This window comes from Pipistrellus kuhlii, unplaced genomic scaffold, assembly GCF_014108245.1.
Source record: "Pipistrellus kuhlii isolate mPipKuh1 unplaced genomic scaffold, mPipKuh1.p scaffold_m20_p_6, whole genome shotgun sequence".
NCBI lineage: Eukaryota > Metazoa > Chordata > Mammalia > Chiroptera > Vespertilionidae > Pipistrellus > Pipistrellus kuhlii.
In genome coordinates, this window is record NW_023425562.1 from 494,265 (window position 1) to 519,394 (window position 25,130).

Here is a 25,130-nt window from a genome sequence, read left to right on the forward strand (position 1 = left end):
GCGGGCGAAGAGCACTCAGCAGTTCACATCTCCCCAAACCCTGGCCGGAGGGGAAAACCCGCCAGTGACCAGTCCCAGGAACCGGCCATCTTCCCGCGTGGAGCTGGCCTGGATCGACCTCCCAAGGAGCCCTAAGGAGGCCCAGTCCTCACTGAGCCCAACCAATGTCCACCTGAGGCCACGCCCACCTGAGGCCACGCCCATCCAAGGGTCACACCCACCTGAGGTCACGCCCACCTGAGGTCATGCCACCTGAGGTCACGCCCACTGGAGGGTCACATCCACCTGAGGGTCACGCCCACCTGAGGGTCACTAACGTGGGGAGCCCGCTGGGAGGCGCTGGCATTTAAGACGAGGATCGGCACCTGTGGGATGGGGTGGCCGGGCGGTGCCGGGGTTTATGGTGGCACACAGCTTCTCCCAACCAGAAGCAGCTGCTTCTGCCCTCCCTCCTCAACCCCTTTACTTCTCTTCCTGGTTCCTTATGCGCCCCGCTTTTCCGTTTTCTCCTCCCCTTTCTATGCCAGAGCCTGCGAATGGTGCCCAGGGGCTCACCCATTCCGTCACCCTGACGGTGCGAACCGGCCAGCCCTCAGGAAGGGAGGTGGGCCGGAGCGCGCCCTGACCTTGAGAGCAAGGACCTTGCCGCTCGGCATCCGCTCCACCAGCCCCACCGGCGTTTGTCTGCGAATGTCTCCGCCCGGGACACGCGCATTAATTGCGGCCCCGCTCCGGAGGGCGCAGAGACATAAAACTCCGTAATTGGGATGCGATGTGTCGGCAGCTAAATCTAACCTGGCGATCCCTGCAGGAGCCGGGCTGGATGGAGGGGCGATGCGGGGCCTTTCCTCACAGCCGCTCCCCCGGAACCCGCACGGGCGCGGGAAGCCCGCAAACCGCGCTCCTCCGGCCGCGGCGGAGTCACCAGTCACAGGCGGGCCGCAGGAATTGGCGGGGTAATGAATATAAACGTAAATTGTGAGCAGGAAAACGCTGTATAATTCTAAGATATTGCTCGACGCTGTCAATTTGCAAAACTAATCTGTCCATGAAGCGCGGGCCGCGGCCGGCTGTCCTGAGCGGCGGGCCGCCCTCCTGCTCCGGCCCGCCGGCGGCCGCCTCGGTGCTGGACCGGCACCGGAGCCCTGCCCGCCCGGCGCCTCTCCCCGGGCTTTCTCGGGGGTTGGGGTTTGGGGTTTCTTGGAGGAGAGGGGCGGTGGGGGGCTGCGCTGCAGGGGGAGGGCGCAGGGGCCAGGCCGGCTCCCCTTCCTCTGGGTCCGGGAGGAGAGGGGGGAGCCGAGCTCAGGGCCTCCCGGGGACTGGGCTCGCCCTGAAGGTCGGCTGAAGGTCATGGGCTCACCTTGAAGGCCGGGCCTCGTCTGCGGGGCGCAGGCCGAGGCCCTGCAGGCAGAAATGGAATTCCTCCCGGAAGCAAGGCTGCCCCGGGCCATCCGCTGGGAAGAGGTGCATCCTGGGAGCGGAAGTGAAGCCGGGGGAGGCGGGCTCAGGGTGAGGAGCAGGCGCCTCCGGCCGCAGCCGGAGGGGCCAGCGGGGAGCCGCGCAGAGCGGGGGCCGCTCCCCGGTGCGGGGGCCTCTCCGGGAAGCCGGGCCTGCGCTGGGCTCCCCCTGTGGGCCCCGGGCTCCCCGAATCTGCAGGAACCCGTCCCCTGCCCTGCCCGGGAAGGGAAGGGCCGCTGCGGGAGCCGGGGAGGGCATGGGCCCCGGGGACGGCGCCCGCGGGGGGTCAGCATGGGGGGGCGGGACCCGCGGACCCGGGCGGCCGGGCCGGAACCAGGGGCTCTGCCCGGAAGCGCTGCGGGGCCTGGCCTCCAGGCCAGTGACCAGCGAGCCCTGGGGGTGTCCACCTGTGAGCCAGGAGGTCAGGGTTGTGCTCCTGGTCGGGGCACAGGCCCGGGCTGGGGCCCCATCCCCAGTGGGTGCGGACAGGAGGGAGCCCATCCATGATTCCCTCTCCTCATGGATGTTTCTCTCTCCCTCTCTCGTCCTCTCTGAAATCAATAAAAAAGTATTTAAATTTTTTTAAAAATAAAAATGAGATGGAGCTGGAGAGCATTATGCTAAGTGAAATAAGCCAGGCAGAGAAAGATAAATATTACATGATCACACTCATTTGTGGAATATAATGAACAACATAAACTGATGAACAAAAATAGATCCAGAGACAGAGAAACATTGATCAGACCATTAAAGCTCAGAAGGAAGGTAGGGGAGGGTGGGGGTAAGGGGAGAGATCCACCAAAGGACTTGTAGGCATGCATTGGACCTACTCAATGGACACAGACACCAGGGGATGAGGGCATGAGTGGGGAGGTGGGGGGTAATGGGGGAATAAGGACACATGTAATACCGTAATCAATAAAGAAATTTAAAAATAAAAAAATAAAAAGAAAATAAAATGGACCATAAAAAAAATAAAAATGACCAGCAACCCAACCCAACACACCAACAACAAAAAGGAAAGATGTCCTGCCCCTCCTCTCCGAGTTCAGGGAGGAGCGGATCTGAGGGAGGCTGCAGGGAAGGGAGGGGCCAGTGCCAGGCGGGCGGGGGCCACGGGTGGGCACAGCGAGGAGGCGGCCAGCCTGGAGCTGTGCCCGCCTGTGAGGGGAGGGGCGGGAGAGCAGGCAGCCAGCGGGAGGGCTGAGGCGACTACACCACATGGGCCTGGCCTTTCCAAGAACTCACCGACTTCCAGGCACAGCCCACGGGCACGGGCAAAGGGGCAGTGAAGACCTGGGGGCGGGGGAGGGGCTGGGAGGAGGGGGGACGGGAGACATCTGTCAATAATAAAAACTTATATTAGCCAAAACAGGTCTGGCTCAGTGGATAGAGCGTTGGCCTGGGGACTGAAATGTCCTGGGTTCGATTCCGGTCAAGGGCATGTACCTTGGTTGCAGGCACATCCCCAGTGGGGGGTGTGCAAGAGGCAGCTGATGGATGTTTTTCTCTCATCGATGTTTCCAGCTCTCTGTCCCTCTCCCTTCCTCTCTGCGGAAAAGCAATAAAATATACATATTTAAAAAAGCAAACCAAACCGCGGGGCCGGGTGTTGGGACAGCACGGTGCAAAGGGACTCTGTGCAGGGAACGGGATCCACGCAGAAGCCAGTTGGAGAGTCGGTCTCAGAAACCCTCCTCCTGGCTAACGGTGGGCTCTGTGGGATCCACACTCCTTCCACCCGGAGAGATGGGCCTCGGAGGGTGTGTGAGGGTGGGACGCTGAGGGCGCGTAGCAGCACCAGCTGCATAGCTGAGGGGCTCCCCAGTTCTGACCCACAGCGCCTGTCACAGTCCCGGAGAGTTTGGATCTGCCGAAACCGGTTTGGCTTAGTGGATAGAGCGTCGGCCTGTGGACTGAAGGCTCTCAGGTTCGATTCTGGTCAAGGGCATGTGCCTTGGTTATGGGCACATCCCCAGTAGGGAGTGTGCAAGAGGCAGCTCATCAATGATTCTCTCTCATCGATGTTTCTAACTCTCCTCCTCTCTTCCTCTCTGTAAAAAATCAATAAAATGTGTTAAAAAAAAAAAAAAAAGTTCAGCTCTGAGGAGGCCTCGCAGGGCGGAGGCTGGGTTTCTCTCTCCCGGTAACGGGTAACGGGGTATTGTAGGAAGGAAGTTGTGCTCCTTGGCTTTGCCAGCAGCGTGTCCACAGGTACGTGGACGGGTGTGGGCACCTGGGAACCGACTGCGGCCCTCAGAGAGCGAAGCCTGAACCGCCCTGGGCCCCGCTCAGGGTCTCCCCAGCCCGCCTGCTCCGTTGCGGGCTCCTGCTTGGAGGTTCTGATGCCGCCCTCCGACCGGAGGAAGGAGAGGGTCACTCCTCCGGCATCGGCGATTCGGCAGCACCGGGGACATGGCCACGGGACTTTTTAATATAATTTATGAATATTTGCTAGCAACATAATTGTCTTTTCTGCTGACATTTCCAAAGCAACACTGTGATTTGTTGGGTCCCCGGGGAGTCCAGCTACAAAACTGATAATTATATTAAGTATACATAGACAATACCGAGTGTGTTTACATAACTATGCCCATAAATATCTGATTGAACCCTCATTGTTCTCCAGCCCCTTTTAAGCAGCTCTCCGAGGACTCCGGCTCTAATGACATGATGCTTTAAGAGAGGCTGCTCGGTCTCGTTCCATATTTAATTAACTTTCCTTTTTTAAACTTGTGATGGCAGAGACAATAGGAGACAGCTCTGAAAGGAGGCAGCCCTTGTCAGCTCTGTGCAGCACAGACGGGGTGGAGGGGTGGAGTGGGAGTGGGGCTGGCCGGGCCCCCAATCCCCGGGGATTCCCTGTGGGGGCTGCTCCGAGCTCCGCAGCCACACCCTCCCACCCATCCCGTCTGGGCAGCTTCCTGCACGCGCTCCTGAGGGGAAGCACTGCGTCCCCGGGGACTCCCTCCTCTGGAAAAGGAAGCAGGTGAGAGAGCCAAGGAGCCTCGGGAGGCAGGGGCCGGAGCGTGGTGGGGAGAAAGGGCCAAGGCTGGCCTTGCTGGAACAAATGACCGCCTTGGTGGCTTAAAACTCTAGATGGCTCCAGCCGGTGTGGCTCAGTGGTAGCACATCCGCCTGAGGACTGAAGGGTCCAGGGTTTGATTCCAGTCAAGGGCATGTACTTCAGTGGCAGGCTGGATCCTGGTCCGGGCCTGGGTGTGTGCGGGAGGCAACCCATCAATGTATCTCTTCACATTGATGTTTCTCTCTCCCTCTCCCTCCCCCCCACCCCTCCCTAAAAGTCAATGGGAAAATATCCTTCGGTGAGGATTAACAAAACAGAAAAGAAAACACCACACATTGCCGGGACCGGTGTGGCTCAGTGGATAGAGCGGCGGCCTGCGGACTGAAGGGTTCCGGGGTTCGATCTGGGTCAAGGGCACACACCTCATTTGCAGGCTTCTCCTGGGCCTGGGCCTGGGCCCTGGCCAGGGCGCATGCAGGAGGCAACCAATGGATATGTTTCCCTCACATGGATGTGTCTCTCTGTCTTTCCCTCTCTCGTCCACTCTCTCTAAAAACCAGTGGGAAAGTATCCTCGGGTGAGGATTTTAGAAATAAACAAAAAGAAGAGAGTGCACAGGATGCTCAGACACCACCCTGCTGGTGGGCAGCTGGGCAGAGGCCAGACACGAGCCCCCTCAGGCCTCAGGCAGGACCGAGGACCTGGCCACCATGCTCTCCCGCCCATGCACTGAGCGCTCGCCGGGCGCACACACTTGTGTTTCCTTGTTTGTGTTTAGCCGTTCCCAGCCCGGGCGCAGAGGGCAGTGCCGGCCCGGGACTGAGCGGGGAAGAGCCGGGACAGGATGGCGTCCGCCCGGCCCTCCACAGGCACAGTGCCAGGAGCCGTGAGGGCGGAGGAGTGTTTGTTCCAGGACCAAGGTCAATCTCCATCGATTCGCAGGCGGCCCAGCAGAGGCAGATGGCCTGCCCTCTCCGCTTGCCGGGAGCTCCATGTCGTCCGGACCGATTCCAGCAGCGCTGTGTGCGGCCCCCTTGGCGCGGCCGCCGGCAGGTGCGCCGGGTGGACTGCAGCGCCCGTGGCCGGCGAGGGAGGTCGTCGCCGGCTGGGGGAGAGCCAGGCCGTGAGGAGGAGGCGGCCTCGTCTATCCTTCCGCGGCCCCGTTCGGAGGTTATTTTTGGCGACCCATTTAGCGTCGCTGCCGACACGGTGGCCCTTCGGTGATTAAGGAGTCGCTTCTGCCCTCGCTGGTGTGGCTCGGTGGATAGAGCATCGGCCTGCACACTGAAGAGTCCCGGGTTCGATTCTGGTCAAGGGCACATGTCTGGGTTGCAGTCTCAACACCTAGTAGGGGGCGTGCTGGAGGCAGCCGATTAATCTCTCTCATCATTGATGTTTCTATTTCTGTCTCTTCCTCTCCCATCCTCTTTGGAATCATATATATATATATGTAGATAGATAGATAGAGATAGATAGATAGAGATAGATAGATAGATAGATAGATAGATATGACAGTCAATTTCTCTCATTTTACTGGTGTCAGGTGCCCGGGAAGGTTTAAAACCACAGCTCGTGGTATCAGGGCTGACCAGAGGGCCGTGTCCAGGCTGACACCATCAGTTTCTGCTGCACACAGTCTGGAACATGCCATGGTCTCTCCTCTCAGAGCTCACATTCCTGGCGAGGAGGGAAGTCACATGTACTCAGGGTAAACCTGAGGCTGGAAGGCAGGAGACGGCCAGGGCACCTGTCAGTGGTTTGCAAATGCCAGTCAAATCCCCACCCTGCTCCTTTATTTATTTTACTTTATTTTAAAAAATGTATTTTTTTTTTTTAAATATATTTTATTGATTTTGTACAGAGAGGAAGAGAGAGGGATAGAGAGTTAGAAACATCGATGAGAGAGAGTCATCGATCAGCTGCCTCTTGCACACCTCCTACTGGGGATGTGCCCGCAACCAAGGTACATGCCCTTGACCGGAATCGAACCCGGGACCTTTCAGTCCCCAAGCCGACGCTCTATCCATTGAGCCAAACCGGTTTCGGCTAAAAAATGTATTTTTATTGGCTTTGCCTGACAGGCCCTTTATTCTTCGTTGGCCCCAAAGGAGTGACACGTGGGCGGGCCCAGGGCAGTGTTCCCCGCTGAGAGGACCTCCTTCGTGGGCCACGTTACACGTCCCGGGCTTTGGATGTTCCACCGGAGCCCGGTCAGTTCTCCCCCGAGAAGACAGCTCTCCGCCACGGTCACAGTCTTCGCCCTCAGGAACCCTCCCGGGCCATGGCCTCCGTAGCCAGGGACCAGCGCTGACTCAGCCCGCCCGCATCCTCTAAAGTCCCTCCGAGACAGAACGTGCGGCTCTGCGTCCCCAGCCCGAGGTTGGGGTGAGACGGGCCAGCCTATTGTTTCCCAGGAAGATGGCGGCAGCACCCACACCCTTCAGCCTGCACCCTGCACCCTGCTTGGATGGGGCTGGCACACCCCAAAGCCGCGGGGACATCCTGATTTCACCAAATAACACTCACCCTCCTGATTCCCCAGATAACCAGCCTGACGATTCTCCCCGGGCCCTCCCAGTGCCTTCTGGGAGGGCTGCATGTCTCCCCGAATCCGGCTGAACCGCCTCAGGTTTCACAGACACTGACTCGTGGAAGGGAAATGGGTCCCCACGCTCGATCCCGGGACCGCCCGTGCCCGGCCATCGGGGGGCCTCTCCCCAGTGCAGCGCAGCGGCCGCGGCCCGCCAGGTGCCAGAGCCGGCCCTGTGTTGACACGCCACCCTCGCATGTTTGCAAGCTGGCGGCGGGAGCGGGAAGCGGCTGGTGCTGCTTGCGAACATATTTTTGACATCTTTCAGCTTCTGAGGATGCGATTGCGTCTTTGCCTGCTGCCATCTGTCTCGGCGCCGTGGAACCGAGGCGTTTACAAACACGGCGGGGTGCAGCGTGCCTTACACGCCCGAACTCTACCCGAAACGCGCTATTTTCCGTCTTAACCAATATGTCACGCGTTCACACGCAAAGGCCGATCCGTGTGGCAGCCGGCGGGACCTGCGGAGGGGGAACACGCTTCCCGTCTGGCCGGAGGCGTGTCTCTGTGAGGAGAGGGGGCAGCACTCCGCTGCACGCAGACTGCTCTGCGGTGTGTGTCCCGCCTCTGCTCGCCACGCCCGGCCCACGTTCCCGGCCCACGTTCCCGGCCCACGTTCCCGGCCTCTGGGCGAAAGCATCTCTGTGTGGGGCAGCGCCTCCCGGGCGGGGCTGGCGCTGGCGAGGCCGTGCTCAGCGAGAGGCTGCCGCCACACGGGCAGCGCGGCACCTTCCTCCTGGGCAGGGCTCCCACGTGGGCACCCCCCAGGGGGGCGGTGTGACTTTTAAGGGGGCGATTCAACAATGAGTTACTAACGGTGAACCTTGTGCATTCCTTATGGGTCCAGGGGCCTCGTATACAGCATATAAATACACATTGTGGCATATTTGTGCATTTCAGTTCTCTATTTTGTTTTGAAAATTTATTTGCTATTTTCTCATATCACTTCATGTTATTATTATCATTATTTTTTAAACAATATCTTAGTGATGTCTTCCTCAGGACTTCCCCTGGCCTTTCGTTCTTTTCTTTTCCTCTTTCGTGGAGGCCGTGTTCTTAGGAAGCTTGTTCAGACCAGTTCATGGCCTCTTAGGCTTCCCCCGTGTGGACAGGGGCTCCTTCCTGAATGAGAAGAATTATTTGTCGGGGGCTGGGGTGGGGGGAAGGGGATATCAGGGTTTTGGAGATGCGGAGGGAGGTGGCTGAAAGAGGGCTGGGACCATTGCTTCAGGGTGTCTTTTCCTCATTCCTGCTTTCCCTCCTCAGGGACACTGACCCCAGGTTTGTGTCTTACAGCATGAGGACCACACAACTCGGGAAGGAGAATGCGAGTTCACACAGGGAGGAGCCCGGGAGTGTGCAATACTCACAGGCACCAACCACACTCACAGGCACTAACCACACTCACAGGCACTAACCACACTTACGGGCACCAACCACACTCCCGGGCACCAACCACACTCACAGGGCACCAACCACACTCACAGGCACCAACCACACTCACAGGGCACTAACCACACTCACAGGCACTAACCACACTCACGGGCACCAACCACACTCACAGGCACCAACCACACTCCCAGGCACCAACCACACTCACAGGCACCAACCACACTCCCAGGGCACCAACCACACTCCCAGGCACCAACCACACTCACAGGCACCAACCACACTCAGGGCACCAACCACACTCCCAGGGCACCAACCACACTCACAGGCACCAACCACACTCACAGGGCACCAACCACACTCATGGGCACCAACCACACTCACGGGCACCAACCACACTCACAGGCACCAACCACACTCATGGGCACCAACCACACTCACAGGGCACCAACCACACTCCCGGGCACCAACCACACTCCCGGGCACCAACCACACTCACAGGCACTAACCACACTCCCGGGCACTAACCACACTCACAGGGCACCAACCACACTCCCAGGCACCAACCACACTCACAGGGCACTAACCACACTCACGGGCACTAACCACACTCACAGGCACCAACCACACTCCCCGGCACCAACCACACTCACAGGGCACTAACCACACTCACGGGCACTAACCACACTCACAGGGCACCAACCACACTCACGGGCACCAACCACACTCACAGGGCACCAACCACACTCACAGGGCACCAACCACACTCACGGGCACCAACCACACTCACAGGGCACCAACCACACTCCCAGGCACCAACCACACTCCAGGGCACCAACCACACTCCAGGGCACCAACCACACTCACAGGGCACTAACCACACTCACAGGGCACCAACCACACTCACAGGGCACCAACCACACTCACGGGCACCAACCACACTCACAGGGCACCAACCACACTCCCGGGCACCAACCACACTCCCAGGGCACCAACCACACTCACGGGCACCAACCACACTCACAAAAAACTAACGATACTCATACGGAACTAATCAGTATTCACAGGGCACCAACCTTAGGAAACTAAAGATACTCACAGGGAACTAATCAGTACTCACAGGGCACTAACCAGTATTCATAGGACACCAACCACATTCCTAGGGCACTAACCAGTACTCCCAGGACACTAACCAGTACTCACAGGCACTAATGATGCCCCTTCCCTGGCCAGCGTGCTGCCGGACCCCGTGGGGGGAGGACCCCGTTTGAAGGGCTTTCCCTGCTGCTGGAGGGAGGACCACGCCCGTCTCCCACTTGCTGGTCCCACTGGGCTCCTGCAGCTCCTGCAGCTCCTGGCCACGGGGCCGGGATAGGTTAACACCAAAAGGAGGTGACTGCTCTGGGGAGTCTGCTAAGAAGGTGCGTCCAGAGGAAGGGGGCCCGCCCACTACTGCAGTGACAGCGAGCCCCACGCAGCCCCCGGCAGCCTCACCGCCTCTCGCTGGGCGAGCTGTCGGGCTGTCTTCTCAGGTCCACAGCCGGCCGCTCCAGATGCTGTCCTTGGCCTGGTCCACGGTCGCCATTAAGATCGCAGCCTCCACCATTGCCACGTTGCCCCCTGTGCAGGGAGCCGCGCTGGCTGGCACACTGGTGGGTGGTGCTGGAAGCCAACCTTTGTCTCACTAATAGAAAAGCTGGTCAACTTTGAAACTCTGAAAGGTCAGAGCCAACCACTCCCTATCTGAGACAAGGTAACTGCGGCAACTTCCCCATCTTGTAATCATGTAAATTACTGATATGATAATCTGCTTATTACCTGCCTAAGGGCTATGGGTGTATCCCATAGTCTCAATAAAAGGGACAGCAAGGCCGGAGACTAGCGGCAGTCCTCCCACTAGAGGTGGGCTCCCTCCTGGCCCCCATATCGCCAAATTTCTTCTAGTCTCTCTTTAATGTGCACGAGGTCCTTCTCTAGAACCTGAACCCTGAACCGGAACCCTGAACCACGCAGGATGTGAGAGGGGGTCCCACAGGGTGGGGATGTGCGCAGCCTTGAGAGGAGGCAGCGGCTGCTTGGGAAGGAAGGGGTGGGCGCTGCAGGGCAGCCGGTAGCTGATGTCACTGGAGAAACCTGCGGGTTGGCCATGGCCCCCCTCAGCCCTGAGCCACCCCTGCCCCCGCAGAGTGCAGTGCCCAGCAGACCTGAGCCTGGGGTTTGGCCAGGAACCGCACTGGGCCCTTGTCCCTCCCCCGAACCCTAGGAGATGCCCCTCCCTTTGTAGAGCTCCCTCCACGCGGGGGGCGTGGGAGGCGCTGGCCGCAGAGGCTGAGGCGGAGGCGAGGGGAGGTGGGGGGGCCGGGGGGAGGCGAGGGGAGGTGGGGGGGCCGGGGGGAGGCGAGGGGAGGTGGGGAGGCTGAGGCGGAGGCGAGGGGAGGTGGGGGGGCCGGGGGGAGGCGAGGGGAGGTGGGGGAGCCGGGGGGAGGCGAGGGGAGGCGCTCTGCTGGGGTCTGAGCTCAGGCTCCCTTCCTCGGGGTGCGGCAGGCTGCCCGCAGGGCTGGTTTATAACCTTCAACCTGAAGGCTCCACCGGGTCCTTGTCCGAGTTCTGAGAAGACCCAGCCCGGACCGAGGAGCCCACCTGCTGCGGGGACGCAGAGCCTGGCCCCGGGCAGGCACAGGGCTGGGCGTGCTGCCCACCCCCCTGCGGCCCGCCCCCCCCAGCCCCGCCCCGGGCAGGCTTCCCCTGCCGTTCCCCTGGCCTCCAGGAGCAACGCATCGACTGGCAACACGGCAGGGCGGCTTCCCACTGCCCCTTCGTCACTGGAATCCACGCCAGGGCGGCGGCCTCGGGGACGGCCACTGCTGGTCACGGCTCACCCGGAGGCAGCAGCAGCGTGAGGGTCACAGCGACCTTCCAACCTGCTGTGAGGCCAGCTTAAAGCACAGGCCACGCTCTTACACTTAGAACAGTCCGCAACGGGAGTCATTAGAAAGGAACTAGTAGTGATGGCCGAGGACGGAGCCGCAAGCCAGGCGTGGGGCTGGGCCCCAAGTGGGTCTCATATGGCCTCGCCGTGGGGGCAGCTGTGTGAGCACAACCCGGAGCCGGTTGCCAGCACTGAGACCGACACATGGCGCTGGCTCCTCCGGGGCTGCCTTCCCCGGCACAGCGGAGGGTCCCGGAGTCCCCCTGGGCCGGGCTCCCACTCCGAGTCCCTCACCCCGCACCAGGTGTCAGGGTGTGGGGTTCGGGTCCTGCCACCCTCCCCGCGTCTGCGTCTGTTCCCCTGGTTCTAACAGTGAAAACGTCACGGAACGCCCAGTTGTAAGAAGTCGAATTGAGAAAGGACGCTGAGCCCCTCCCGACACGCCCGGCGCCTTGGATGTGCTTTTCTGTCTCCTGTCGGATGCCCCCGCCGGAGAACGTCAGGGCCCAGTGGGTCTCAGACGAGGCCGCATGCACCGGGGGCGCCTCGGGGGCCTGCTGGGGCTCTGGCCAGTTAAGGCACACCTCTGGGGGTGGGGTGCAGGCACGTCCTCCAGGCGACTCCGATGTGAAAACATCCCTCGGAGCGTGTCAGCCGCGAACTGCTGACATTCAGGCGGGATGCTCTTTGTTCTGGGCGCGGTGCTGTGCGTTGGGGGGTGTCACAGCCTCCAGCGCTGCCCAGAGCCGCACTAGCAGGGGTCATGGTCCTGGTCCAGCAGCCGGCCCTGGCCTACGCAAGGCCTCCTGCGCTTCTTTTGCGATTCCTAGTAGGTGCTAGCAAAGAGTTCTAAGGAAGTGGTCTCACCCTCCCTTCTCTCCCCCCCCCGCCCCCCCCGCCCCCCTACTACCAGGAAGCACACAGTCAGTGCAAAAGAAAGGCATTAAAACGAAAATCACAACAAGACGAGGACTTCGGCACCTTCCCTCCCCTCTGCATGGGGCCGCAGACTTCCCACGGGCGTTTTGTTCGTCTGTGAGTGGCCTCACGTTCTTGGGGAAAGAAGCAGGAAACACACACACACACACACACACACACACACACACACACGGCTACGAGCAAAAGGAGGGGACGGCTGTGCCGAGGGCTGTTCTGCACGGGTGACGGTCGTTCTGATAAAGGACCGGGGCGTGTGGAGCACATAAGGGAGCACCCTCGCCGCCAGCCCTGTCTGGGGTGAGGCTGACTGTGCGCTGGAGGCGAGGGCGCCGGGCGGAGCCTCCGGGAGAGACGCTCGGGCCTCTCCTGCTTCCCTGGGATTCCAGCTCCCTGTGGACGGGGCTCCATCCCCGGAGGCTCCGTCGCCTGCTTCCGTGAAACACAACCTGCTCCTTCGTAACCACAGGTTTTCAATCGTTTGAACAAGTCATTGTTAAGTTTGGTCGTGTCATTTTAAATGCAAAACCCTCGAACAGACCAGAGATCTTAATTTTTTAAAAACGTAGCTGAGTAGTTTAATTATGAATGTCCTTGCATATTCTCGGCATAGTTCATTATTTATGTTGCCGGTGAAAAAGCTTTTTAATTAACTAGCATGCTGGCAATCCATTGTGAAACGTATAGACGTCGACTTCCTAGCATTAACACACTACACACACCACACAGGAAATATCCTAGCAAATGAATGCACTTTGGTCACTATGGGGAACTTGTTTCTGAATGATTTTAAAATGTGACTTTCTTTTTTATTGGTAACAAAACACGGCTTCACAAGAAGCATCAGCGTCACCTGGGAGCTTTTTAGAAACGCAGACTTGGGTCCCAGGCCCGGTGTCACGGCCACGTGAACGGGCCCAGCTCTCCCCGGCAGCCGCGCCGTGCTGGGAGGCTCCCGCGTGCTCGCGGTGTCCGGGGCGGCGGGCGGCCTCCGTCTCAGAGGCAGAGGAGTCAGTGGTGACACGTCGCCCGCACAGCCTCTCCCCCGCCCGCGGACGGACGCGCCGCCCACCCGGCTGCATCGGGCCCAGCGTGGACGGTGAATTCTCACCATGACGGGCTGAGCCCACACACGCTCAGAGCAGCGCCATTTCCCAGAGGGCCGGGGCTCCGCTTTCCACAGGGGGAGACCCAGGACAAGAACACGCACACCACAGACCCAACGGAAACGGAATTTATTTCCTCTTGGAAAACAACTCCAGTCATGTCCAGGTCCGGGCGGAGTAAACATGGCAACAGGAACATACAGGTCAGTCCGACCGACCCGGGAGTTTGGCGAGCTCACACGGTCCTTCCACCTCAGCCTCGTCTCCCGGGAAACGCGCCGACAGTCTACAGAACAACTATTGCATATATAGTGATGCTACCTGTCACATCGCAAGGCGCACAGACATACATACGGGCTGATCCAGCGGGGCTGCCCCAGGAGGACATCTCCTCGTGGCTCCAGAGAGTCTTCGGCAATGAAAAAATAGTCTCGGATTTAATGCTGATTTACCAAAAAGGGAAAGTCTAGGCTGAAGGGTCCATGACGGCAAGTCCAAGGGCGCCTCCTGCGTCACGCAGGTGCCCGAACTCGGTCTTCCCGGAAAATACTTCCTCTTAGCCGTTCTGTCCGCTCTTTTCTTCTTGCCTGGACAGGGCCCAAGTCCACTCGTCTTCATGAGACGTGTTCCTTTCCGACGACATCATACATGTGCAACACTTTATGTACAGAGTCTATCCGGAGCTCCCAGGTTCACACACACGAACATCCAGCGTCTGATAACACAGTTCATGGTACAATACAATGCTCTGAGGAATATACATGAACAAGGAGGGGTTCGTGCAAAGAGTGAAACATGTTCCCTTTTTGTGCCTCAGAAGGAAGTCTCCACAGACCACGTTCCCACTAGCTGCTGTGCTGGGTCATCGTGTGATTCTGGAACAGAGAGAGAGAGGGGGGACGTCAGTGCTTGTTTCCATCGACCACATCGTCCCACAGCTGCTGCCGGTTACGCCGCCAGGAAAGGAGTGCTCACACCGGTGACTGGGTGTCCCCCCGCCCCCCGGAGGGCAGGGCAGCGCCGGGCCCCCCACGGAGGAGTGACTGGTCCTTTCCTCCTCTCTGCCCACCGCCTTCCCAGAACACCCGCCTCCTCCTCTCTCATGGAAGCGCCACCCATCCTCACAGCCCAGGGCAGCACCACGTGAACCGTGTCCGTGATCTGCGCCTCTTCCCAACGATGGCAAAGCTGTCAGATCGCCTTGGGTGGTGGCTCTGTCCACACCAGGGCTCTGTCTGTCCCAGCCAGCCAGGGACAGGAGGAGAGCGGGTTCTCCAGCGCCCCCTGCAGGCAGGCCAGGGCCTCGCCAGCACAGGCTGTGGGGCACAGGCCCCCCAGTGGCCGCAGCCTCTGAGCTCTGTCCTCCGCATCGCACAGAGGTCCCCTTCGAGGGAACAGCTTCCTCCCACATCCTGAGAGGCCGCTGGGCCGCCTGGGTCCGTGCACTCGCTCGGAGGGACAGTCCTAGAGGGTCCTGGGAAACGGGCACAGGACCAGCATCGACAGAGAAAGAACCCGGCCCTCACGCGGAGACCATGTGCCCCTGTGCCGAGTGCTGAGCACACATGCGGCCCCTCCCGGCCGTGGGCTGGCTTCTCGGGGTGGGGAGCACAGCGGGTCCGCCCAGCGTCACGCAGACCTTTCCAGAGGGGGAGTGAGAGCCCTCCTGCACGTGTGTCCGGGAAACACAGGCATCATTTATTATTATTATCATCTAAAAATGTGTATTTTTACTTCGGGGCAGAAGGGAGAGAGAAACGTCCATGATGAGAGGACCACTGATCGGCTGCCTCCTGCACGCCTCCTGCTGGGGACCGGCCCCACCCTGGGCTGTGCCCTGACCGGGAATCGATCTGGGACCTCCCGGTTCAGAGGCTGACGCGCAGTCGCCGAGCCCTTGCGTGCCAGCACGGACATCAATCTCCAGAGGGAGACGAGAAGCCAGAGGAGGGGGCACCAGAGCAGCACTGACAGCGGGAGGTCTGTGCGGCTCCCCGCTGGCCGAGGCCATGCCATGGAGCGGGTCCGAGGCACGGCAGGGCCGGCGTGGCGGGAGGACTGGCCCCTGGCGTCCTGCTCTGCGGGCGGAGGAGATGGCTGCAGAGAACAAAGCGGGTCGGTCCCCACAGCACTTAATGCAATGACAGGCTGTGAGGAACGGTACTGCTCGGTGGAGGAGGAGTGTTTTACATAATGAGGAGCGCGCGGAGCCGTCCGAGGGGATGGGGAGGACGATGGGAGAGGAAGCGGGAGGGGAGAGGACTCCTCTCTGCAGAGCCCTCTTTGGAGACCCACGTCCACGGAGCTGAAACTGCAAACCATGAAGCCCAGCGACGAGCAGTTGTTGTGCACGAGGGGGGTTGTGTTAAAAAACGAAACCCCGGCACACCTTCCCGCAGCGAGGCGGCGGATCAGGCCCCCCCCGCCCCTGGCGGCCTCGCTCTGGAAGGAGCCCCCCGCCCCTCCCATGGGAACCGCAGAGCTGGAAAACAGACAGCGTAAGAAGTCCCTTCCAGCGCCGTGTTTCTCCCAGACTGTGAGCGGCCTTTCATTTTCCAGGCCTGGAGTTCTCATTTCGGCTTGGCACGCTCACCCGTGATTAATTCAGCCGCCGTTCGGAGCGCTGACCACATTTACTGGTCAAACGGCTTAATCCCATTTAAAAGGCAATCCAAGCAAAATATTTTTAAAGAAAAGCAAAACCCCGTGATCCCCTGAAACGGTTCACCTTGGCCAAGCTAGCCCACGCCCGTCCCTCCTGATGAGAACCGAGTATGTGCCCCGATGGCTACGATGCAGCTTTGGAGGGAAGCCCGGGAGGGAGGGGGCGGGGTGGATGGGCAGGGGGAGGGGGCCGCCTCCCAGGATGGAAAAATGGAGCCCCACCTCCCACGGCAGCCCAGACTGTCGGTCCCTTGGCAGAGGCCACGTCTGGTCTGCGCCGTGTAACCCTTTCTTGGCACCGGCAAAAGGTTAGGCAGCCGCGGCAGTAACAGGAATAATGGGGGTTTTTGTGAGCTGTGTTGACTCGAAGATGTTCCTCATTTCTTTACCAGGACTTCTCTATGTATAGCTCTTTGTCTCAAACAGATTCTGACAAGCTTTTTCAAACGAAGGGAAAGAGCCAGCAGCTGGCTGAAGAGAAGCAGCACCCGCACAGCTTTGCGCGAGTTCGCCAGGCCATCAGCATGTCGGTTTGAACCGCAGTTGCATTCGGTTTAAATGAGATGTTTTCCAGCCGGTGGAGTGGCAGACAGTGTGGCTGTGTGGTGCGGGGCGGCCGGGCGGGCAGAGATACAGAGAGGACGGCTCTGCCTCCAGCAGAGGGTGGCAGCCAGGCAGCCTGTTGTTTTTCCTTTCGTGGAAGTAACGCACACATTCCAATCAATCACCGCTGATTAACTAATTACTCGGCCTTCCCTCTATCTATCGGGGGCTGGCCTTTATCTGTAAACACGAGGGCAGTGGGTGTGCGCTCGCTGCTCGGAAGCGCCGTCCGGGCACTGACAGGCGCAGCTCTGGCTGTGGACAGAGCACATCGCCCACCTTGAAGCGCGCCTGCTTCTTATTTTTATGTCATTTCTTCCCCAAACCAAAGCACATGGCTTCCCAGAGGCTGGGCAGTCAGGCTTCTGACCTGCATTCTTCCCGGACCTGTTAGGTCGGCTTGAGCTGGGCATCGAGCTGGCGTAGGCAATGCCTGCCAGTCCTGCCTCTCATCTCCCGCGAGGCGGCTTTCTCTCCGTGTGTCTGCCGGCCCCAGGCCGCGCCGCCCGGGGGCAGGAGGCCAGGCCGGCCGCGGGTATTAACGAGTGAAGACCATTAGCAGTCCGGCCGCTCCTGCCCGTTCCTGGAAGCACAGCCCGTGCCGACTTAAACTGCGAGGTATTGACACAAAGCCGGGCACCCTAAGCACAGCTACTCCGGATAGGGGGGCGTCACCGCTCAGAGCAGAGCACAGCTCGCCGCGAGGCGCCACGGCCGCAGCCACGGCCCGAGCCCGGGGTTTCTCCTCGGAGACATCCGCGAGGCCAGTGTCACGGACTTCTGCAGTGAATGGCCTGGGTTTTTGGCTCCGAGCTCTTAGCACTAAATCTCCGGGTTGAATCAATGGAAGTACTATATCTCCCACATGAATCAATACATTTGGTTCAATACGTGTTCTATTAAATTATACTTTCTAATCAAGATTTTTACATTTCCATCCACTTCCGTGGGGGCGAAATGGCTTTACGGTGTCCAGAGCTCACGGAGACAGGGTGCTGGGCTACCCCTCTTCTCCCCCCACCCCCCCGTTAAAGAATTGTCACAACGCAAAAGGCAGCCTTTCCACATCTTAATCAGGCCAAGGAGATGTGAAGGTAATAAATTAACGTTTCAAAAGTCCACACAATTGCAGATATAATGCTGAATTTTAGATGAATTAAACGTGAGCAGCCACAGAGCTGGGAGCACCAGAGCGAGGAATAGACTCCGAAGACCCAAATTATCCCCAAGTACCAACCATCTTGCCCCCGGAGTTCCCATGTCCACCGGACGAGGTTCTTCCTGGCTGAGCAATCCAGTCCTTGTGTCCGCACGGCCCTGGCCAGGGGGCACAGGAAGCAGGCGCGGAACGGCCTGCGAGGCGTGCTCCAGCTCACAGCACGGTCTCCAGAAGGCGGTGTGCGTGTCCCCTGAGTGCTGTGCGAGCCAGGGACCAATGCTCACCGCCGACCTGCTACCCGGAAAGGGGTTCTGCTCTCCCTCCGACCGCACTTCTGAGCCCGCCTGCCCAGAGACTAGAAGCCAAGTCCCAGAGTCCAAGTCCACGTTTCCAGCCTGGGGCTGCCCAGCGCGGGGCTGGGCTCTGGCACCAGGTAACATGGGAGGGGCTGGGCCTCTGCGGGGATGAGGGGGGTGAGGGATGCGGCTGCCATGGCCTCCACCAGCTGCGGGGAGGCAGGGAGCTCTGGGGCCAGCGCTGGGCCCTCACCTCCTGCACCAGGCTCTGGGGAGGCTCACCTGGTGCTGGAAGGAGAGGAGGAGAGGGAGGAAAAGGAAGAGGAGGAGGAGGAGGAGGGGGAGGGGAAAGGGAGCGAGGGCTTCAGAGGCAGGAGCAAGCATGGGGTGCGCTGAGGCGCAGGAAGTGGACACTGTTAGGGCTCCAGGCATCTCTGGGCTGCAGACCACCCCAGGCTGGGCGGGGAGGTGGGGCCCCGGAGGGGAGCACCTGTTTTCACTGCGGGGGGAGGGGGTCTTTTCTCTGCCAGACAGAGCTGGCAAAGCCTGGGCGAGTCAAGAACAGCCCAGCCCGCCTGGGCTCGGTGCGACGCGACCCCGAAGGCACGCGGACACTGACTGCTGAAGCCACGTGCCCCACTGGCTCCTGTGGAACCGTCTGGAGCTGTGACAGCCAGCATCGCCGAGAGGGAGGGCACACCGGACCGAGGCCATCCTTCCTGGAGAGCTCGGGTGAGCCTCAGGCGCCGGCTGGCTGACCCCTGCTTTGCACAGCTGACAGGCTGGACTAGTCCCCTTTTATAGCTGACCATCCCTTCCCCACCTACAACACGGAGGAAAAGGGCTGAATTAGGAGAATAGGCCAAAAAGAGCAAAATGGACTTTGGAAAATGTATCAGCCTGGTTCGCATGGCTCAGTGGTTGAGCATTGACCTAGGAACCAGGAGGTCACAGTTCATTTCCCGGTCAGGGCACAAGCCCAGGTTGTGGGCTGGATCCCGTGTGGGGCGTGCAGGAGGCAGCTGATCGATGATTCTCTCATCACTGACGTTTCTCTCTCTCTCTCTCTCCTCTCCCCTCCTCTCTGAAATCAATACAAAAATACATATTTTTATAAAGAAAAATATGAAAAGTGTGAAATTCGTTTTGAACAGAAAACAATCCATTGAGCTACTCGTGAACAGGCAAGGAACCAAGAGAAAATTTAAATCAAACTGTGCACAAGGTCAGAGGGAGAGCGAGGCGGGTTGGAGATGGCGCTGAGACCACGGTTGCAGGACTGTGACAGGAACGCGGTCTCTCAGCTGCAGGGCCGAGGGCAGTGCCTCCGGGACAGCGCCTGGGCAGCTGGTCCATGCGCCCGGGCGCTGGTTCGCCCCCCGTGGCGTTTAACCTGTCACACTGGCACACTCTCCACGCACTTCTGTAAACAAGTGAGAACGGCCTCCCTCCGGTGTGACGTCCTCAAGCAGATCCCCTTCCAGGGCCCTCGTTCCAGTACGAAACGGCGCAGGCCTCTGTGCAGGACAAGAAGGCTGTCTACACGTGTGTTTGTCACGGACGGATGTAAGTGTCCCCTGTGCCTGACTCCGGGTGCTCAACACGGACGGGGACGCTCCAGCCGTAGTCTGACACCCTTTCCCAGTCCGACATGCCCCTTCCCAGGCAGCGCGGCTAAACACATCTGCTACCTGGTTCACGGCCCGCACAGTAACAGCAGCAACAAGAGGACCCTAGCCGACCGCTGCTCAGCCATGTCCTCTTGCAAACATGACACATTTCCTGCCCGCCTCCCCTACCACCTTTCTCTTACCTTCTGAATCCCACCAGCTGTTAAGAAAGGATTGAGCCCCTGGGCTGGTGTGGCTCCGTGGTTGAGTGCTGACCTATGAACCAGGAGGTCAGTGTTTGATTCCCACTCAGGGCACATGCCCCGTTACAAGCTCCATCTCCCAGTGCAGGGGGCAGCCGATCGCTGATTCTCTCACTGATGTTCCTCTCTCTCTCCCTCCCCCTTCCTCTGAGGTCAGTAATGTCTCTCTTAAAGAAGAAGGACCGAGTTAGTGTGGGTGCCCCTCTTCCTACTCCCTGGCCTTGACGGGTTGTGACTCCGCGGCAAGATTCCCCCGCCATTCTGATTTATTTCACGTCTGCCTCCGAGACCACGGGAAGGGAGAGGGCTGGGCCTGAACGCCGTGGGGCCCGGCATTGATTTAGAAACTGACTTGCAGGCCTAGGATTTAAACTCCGGGCCACTCGATGCAAAAGGTCACCTGATTAAAATGGGAGAAGCAAGGGCACGTCATTTATATTCAAAGGGTAACCTTTGGAGGGAGGAGGAAGGAGGAAGGAGGAGGGACTCTGCTTTTCCTTAATATGGACAGGGATTCCCTTCAAGGAAATTCCTGTGATTGTGAAGAATCCTTTACTGAACTCGGCAAAAAGCCAAAGGAAAAGGAAAAGCCACTTCCTTGCAGTGTTATTTCTTTCATTAGAAGCACGGCCACCCTCTGGGCAGTCCAGTCACAGCACACACCATCCAGAGCAGGAAGGACCTTTCTCCACCATCAGCTGCCGAATGCGGCGGGCCAGGCCTGGCTTCAGAACACGCAGGAGGAGGGGGGGCGGGAGGTCCGTGCACGAGTGGCACAGCCCACTTACTGTGGGTGTGAGGTGCGTGTGCACCGGGCACAGCCACGCCTGCGCTGTGGGAGGTGGATCATCCACGTGCACGGGTGGGTTCCCAGGTAAAACCCCTGGCGCCTTTGGTTCCGACAGGGCTCACATTTCCGTGCAGAAAATGCCAATGTTAGAAGGAGCCCTACACAGCCCTTGTTCCGAATTCTAAGCCAGTCCCACTGAAATGCAAGGACCTCACAAACCCAGCTCTCCTTGGGCTCTGCTCTCTCGCTTAGAAAGAAAAGTCCTGGTCTGGCAGGAGGAGAACACGGCACCTCCGGTTTGGTGCCTGTCCTGCCCGCGCTCCTCCCCCCCTGCCTGCCTGTCCTGTGGGCCCTCGAGTTTCCGTTCCTCCCGCCCTGAGCGCCGCCTCTGCAGGTCACACAGCGACGGGACAGAGCAGGACGCCACGGGCATCTCCTGTCCTGTGTGGGCGAGGGGCAGGTCTGCACCTGCATCTGCGCTCTCTCTCGTCCACGGCCTCTGCTCAGAATCCTTCGGGTCTGAAAACGGCCCAGCTGCCCCGTCTGCACCTTGCTGCAAAGAGCCTCTCCTGGCCTCGGAAGCCCACACTTGCCCAGCCGGTGGGTGAGCACTGAGGTAGGAACCAGGAGGTCGTGGTTCGATTCCTGATCAGGGCACAGGCCGGGTTGTGGGCTTGATCCCCAGTGTGGGAGGTGCAGGTGGCAGCCGATCCACGATTCTCTCTTATGATAGATGTCTCCATCTCTCTCCCCTTTCTTCCTCTCAGAAATCAATAACAATATATATATAAAAAGGAACTCACACGAGTACCTCTCCCCATGGCTGCACCTTCTCTGGCCCGGCTCCCTGGTCTCTGTGGGACAGTCTGTTCACCCTCGTGGGGCACAGACTCCCAGCGAGACGGCCCTCCGCTCCCCCGCCCGGAGATGTGCAGACTACGGTGAGCGTAATCACGGCCTCCCATCCTCAGACGATCTGCTCCTCCAGATTAATTTCAGTTCATTACCATGAGCCACGGACTTGTGAGAACCACTCTGTCACGTCAAGTGTTTAACCCGCCTCTGGAAGAGGGGCTGTGACTGTGCGAGGCCGGCAGCGGGCGCGGTGCACACGCCTGCGGTTCCAAGGTGCGCGGTAAACAGGCCTGCGCAGCCAGGCGGCGAGCGGAGAGGTCGCGGCGGGAGGCCGAGTGCTAATCAGCCCTCCAAGGAACCGCCGGCCAGAAGTGGCACTTACTCTAATTCAAAGCCCTCGTGCCTGCTTCCGTGTTGCAAAATTTATAAAAGAATAACTTCATTAAACCGCCTGGCACTTGAGACGCACATGCAAACCAGCCACAACACAGAGGAGCTGGCCAGGCAGAGAGCGGCTCCCGGGAGCCGTGCGCATGACGAGAGCAAAGGCTGCACCTGCTGCTCCCTCTGACGGCGCTCACGGGCTCCTGCACGCGGCTCCTGCCCCCTACGAGCGCCAAGCACCCGTCCCAGCGGAGCCGGGCGCGGCGGAGGCTGGCTCTGAGCGCCCGGACAGCTCCCATCGGGGTGGCATGTATTTCAGACTCACCCGAGTTGTGGAAAAACGAATGTAAAAACATTTTCTCTCTTAACCTTCGTCCTCAAGAAAGCAAGCGAGGACCAGGGTGATGTGGAAACCATTTGCTGGAGTCCTGGCTTGGCCAGGGAAAGCTGGTGACACACACACACTGACACACACACACATACTCACATGCACACACGCACACACACACACACTGACACACACATACACACACACACTGACACACACTGACACACACAGACACACACACACTGACACAGACACACACACACTGACACACACTGACACACACAGACACACACAATCACACACACAAACACACACACACACACACTGACACACACACACACTGACACACACACTGACACATACACACACACACACTCACACACACACGCTCAAGCTCCTAAGGAAAACCACTGTGCCATCAGAGATGAGAGCCACACTATCGCCAGGCAACTCCGGCTGGACAGCCTATGTTTCTGGAATGGGATGGAAAGACAGATCTTGGAGCCTATGAGGACCCCCAGCCTCTGAGGAAGGGCGTGTGAGACGCGGGGTGCGCACCAGAGGACCCCGTCACGTGTGGCCCCTGCTGCTCAGGGCCTCCCATCACCCAGGGCCGCCGGCTTTGCTTCAGAGAGAGCAGAGCGAGCACCGACAGCCTGAGGCGCAGCCCGCGTGGGTGCGAGGAAACGCCCTCCGGGGGAGTCTCCTGTCCCATGTTCCCAGCGCTGGAGTGGGCGTCTCCCTGCGGGTCAGAGGTCGTGAGCACCAGCTGACAGGAGGTTACGGCCCAAACCACGCAGTGCGACGGATCCTGTACCCCAGCCGGCACTCAGCCATTCTCGTCCCCGGCAGCGTGGTCTGCAGCACGGACAGCGTTCCGCAGTCGCATGCAGCCACATGGCGGGGGCAAGCTCATGGTTCTTCTCGTGAGTAAGACTGGACTGATCGGGGAGCCTAAGCTAATCAATCACAGGCCGCTCTGTGAGCCAATAACGTGTGGGTTATTGATCGAGTGGCGCTCCGGCTGTGAGCCATGCTGGAGTCTGCAGGGCTGCCTTCCCTTTTGGAAAAAAGCACCAAAGCAGACAAACTAATTAAACCCGAGCTCCGAAGGGGATGGACGCAAGGCCGCCCGAGGGCGTGAGGCCCCGCGGCCTGTCCTCGGCTAGCACCCCGAGCCACAGGGAGTGGGCTGTGTGTGAAAGCGTGTTTGATGGACATGCATGGGAGCTTGCCGCCAGCCCAGCGTCACCCGTGCAGCAGGCACACGTGTGTGACCCACACCGGCAGGCAGCCGGCTGCCTACCCAAAGCCCTTTGTCCTCATCTCTGGAAAAAGGCCATGGTAAGCCGTAAGCCTGGCTGGGGAGCACGCAGCCCTGACGAGGGTGCCCCGGAAAGGAGCGCTACGCAGTGCGCACCAAGGGAAGGAAGGAGGTGAGCTCAGCTGGTCAGCACATGCACCTCAGTCCTGCCTTCCCCCCACAGATCCGCCCCGAGGCCACAGCACAGCCCGAAGGTCCCCTTTCCCCTAAGACACCTCCCAGCTCCTCCCTGCGGAGGCGCCTCCCGCCCGTTTGTAGGGGGCTCACTGCTCTCGGCCCCTGTGCAGGCCGCGCCCCCAGCCAGGGAAGTGAGCGTGTGGCCCCTTTTCGGGAAGGAGGCGCGCTCCACGCGCTGCAGAAAGTTGCAGGCTGCTCGGCTGCTGTCCAGAAAATGAATCCAATTTTTCATTCTGTCATTATAAATATTTCATTGCAAACGGTACTGATTTTTCTGAAACTGTGGTTAAGCAAAGGGCCTCCGTGTGAATGTTTAAGGAAAAAAGGGAGGAAGACAGCGGAGGAGGAGGAGGGGGAGTGGAAGGTTAGCGACACAATTAATTTTTACTTTGGATGGAAAGGTGCGGGCAGAGCCTAACAGCCACGCAGCTTGACTGAGGAAGGAGGAAAAACATGGACTCTGCCCTTCTCTGACAGTTCCTCATAAAGCATCTGCAGTCCATCCATCTTTTAGTAGCCGCTCCGCGGAGAGAGAAAATGGTGGTTTAAAGCTCACTTCAGGGCCAGGCTGCGGGAGATTGCTTCCCCGGCCCCCCGCCGCCCGGGCCTGGGGGGAGAGGCCGGGAGTTATTCAATCAGCCGGGCCGCGGCGGCCGGGGGTCCTCCGAGGGCTGATTATAGAGCTGCCCTCCTGTTGCCCGCCGCGGAGCAGAGCGAAATGAGCAGCCTCTTGCTGAGCAGCTTCTGCAAGAAGGAATTTCACCTGTCATGGAGTTTGTCAGAATTTCAGGATTTATCTCGGTGCAAAATTAATAAAATACCAACCAGGATTTCGGGCTGACTGCTCGGCCATGTCATCTCCGAGCCATCTCTCACCCGCGCCAGCCAGGACAGGGAGCCCCATTCCCGCCCGCGTGTCCTCTGCCACCGGACGCCTGGCTGAGACCCAGCACCAATTACACGGAGGCCGAGGCCCGTGTGGGCGCCGCTGTCTCCCAGTGACCGCTCCCTGGCCGCTGGGGGCGGGGGCTCGGGACACGCCGGGTCCGAGGCAGGGGGAGTCCGTCCCCGCAGCGTCGAACAGGCCGGGAGCTGGGCCTGGGAGGTTTGTCTTTTAAAGCAGCACTGGCCGGGACATGGAAAGAGCACGTTCTGGGAAACGTTACAGATGACTCTCCACTCAGCCTGAGCCACGGGGTTTCTCCGGTTGTTTGTTTTTAAATTTTTTATTGATTTCAGAG

At 59.5% G+C, this 25,130-nt stretch overlaps 1 protein-coding gene across 6 annotated transcripts in view; it reads right to left on the minus strand.

Moving 5' to 3' along the window:
- Nucleotides 1-13,550: 13,550 nt before the first annotated feature.
- The window catches only part of ZNF521 (zinc finger protein 521), a 227,785-nt gene continuing 216,205 nt past the window's right edge, over nucleotides 13,551-25,130 (minus strand). For all 6 annotated transcript variants that reach the window (XM_045574318.1, XM_045574317.1, XM_036418786.2 and 3 more), the window contains one exon: nucleotides 13,551-14,311. In XM_045574318.1, coding sequence (XP_045430274.1) covers nucleotides 14,250-14,311 — 62 coding nt within the window. In that variant the 3' untranslated portion in view covers nucleotides 13,551-14,249. The remainder of the gene's footprint in view (nucleotides 14,312-25,130) is intronic.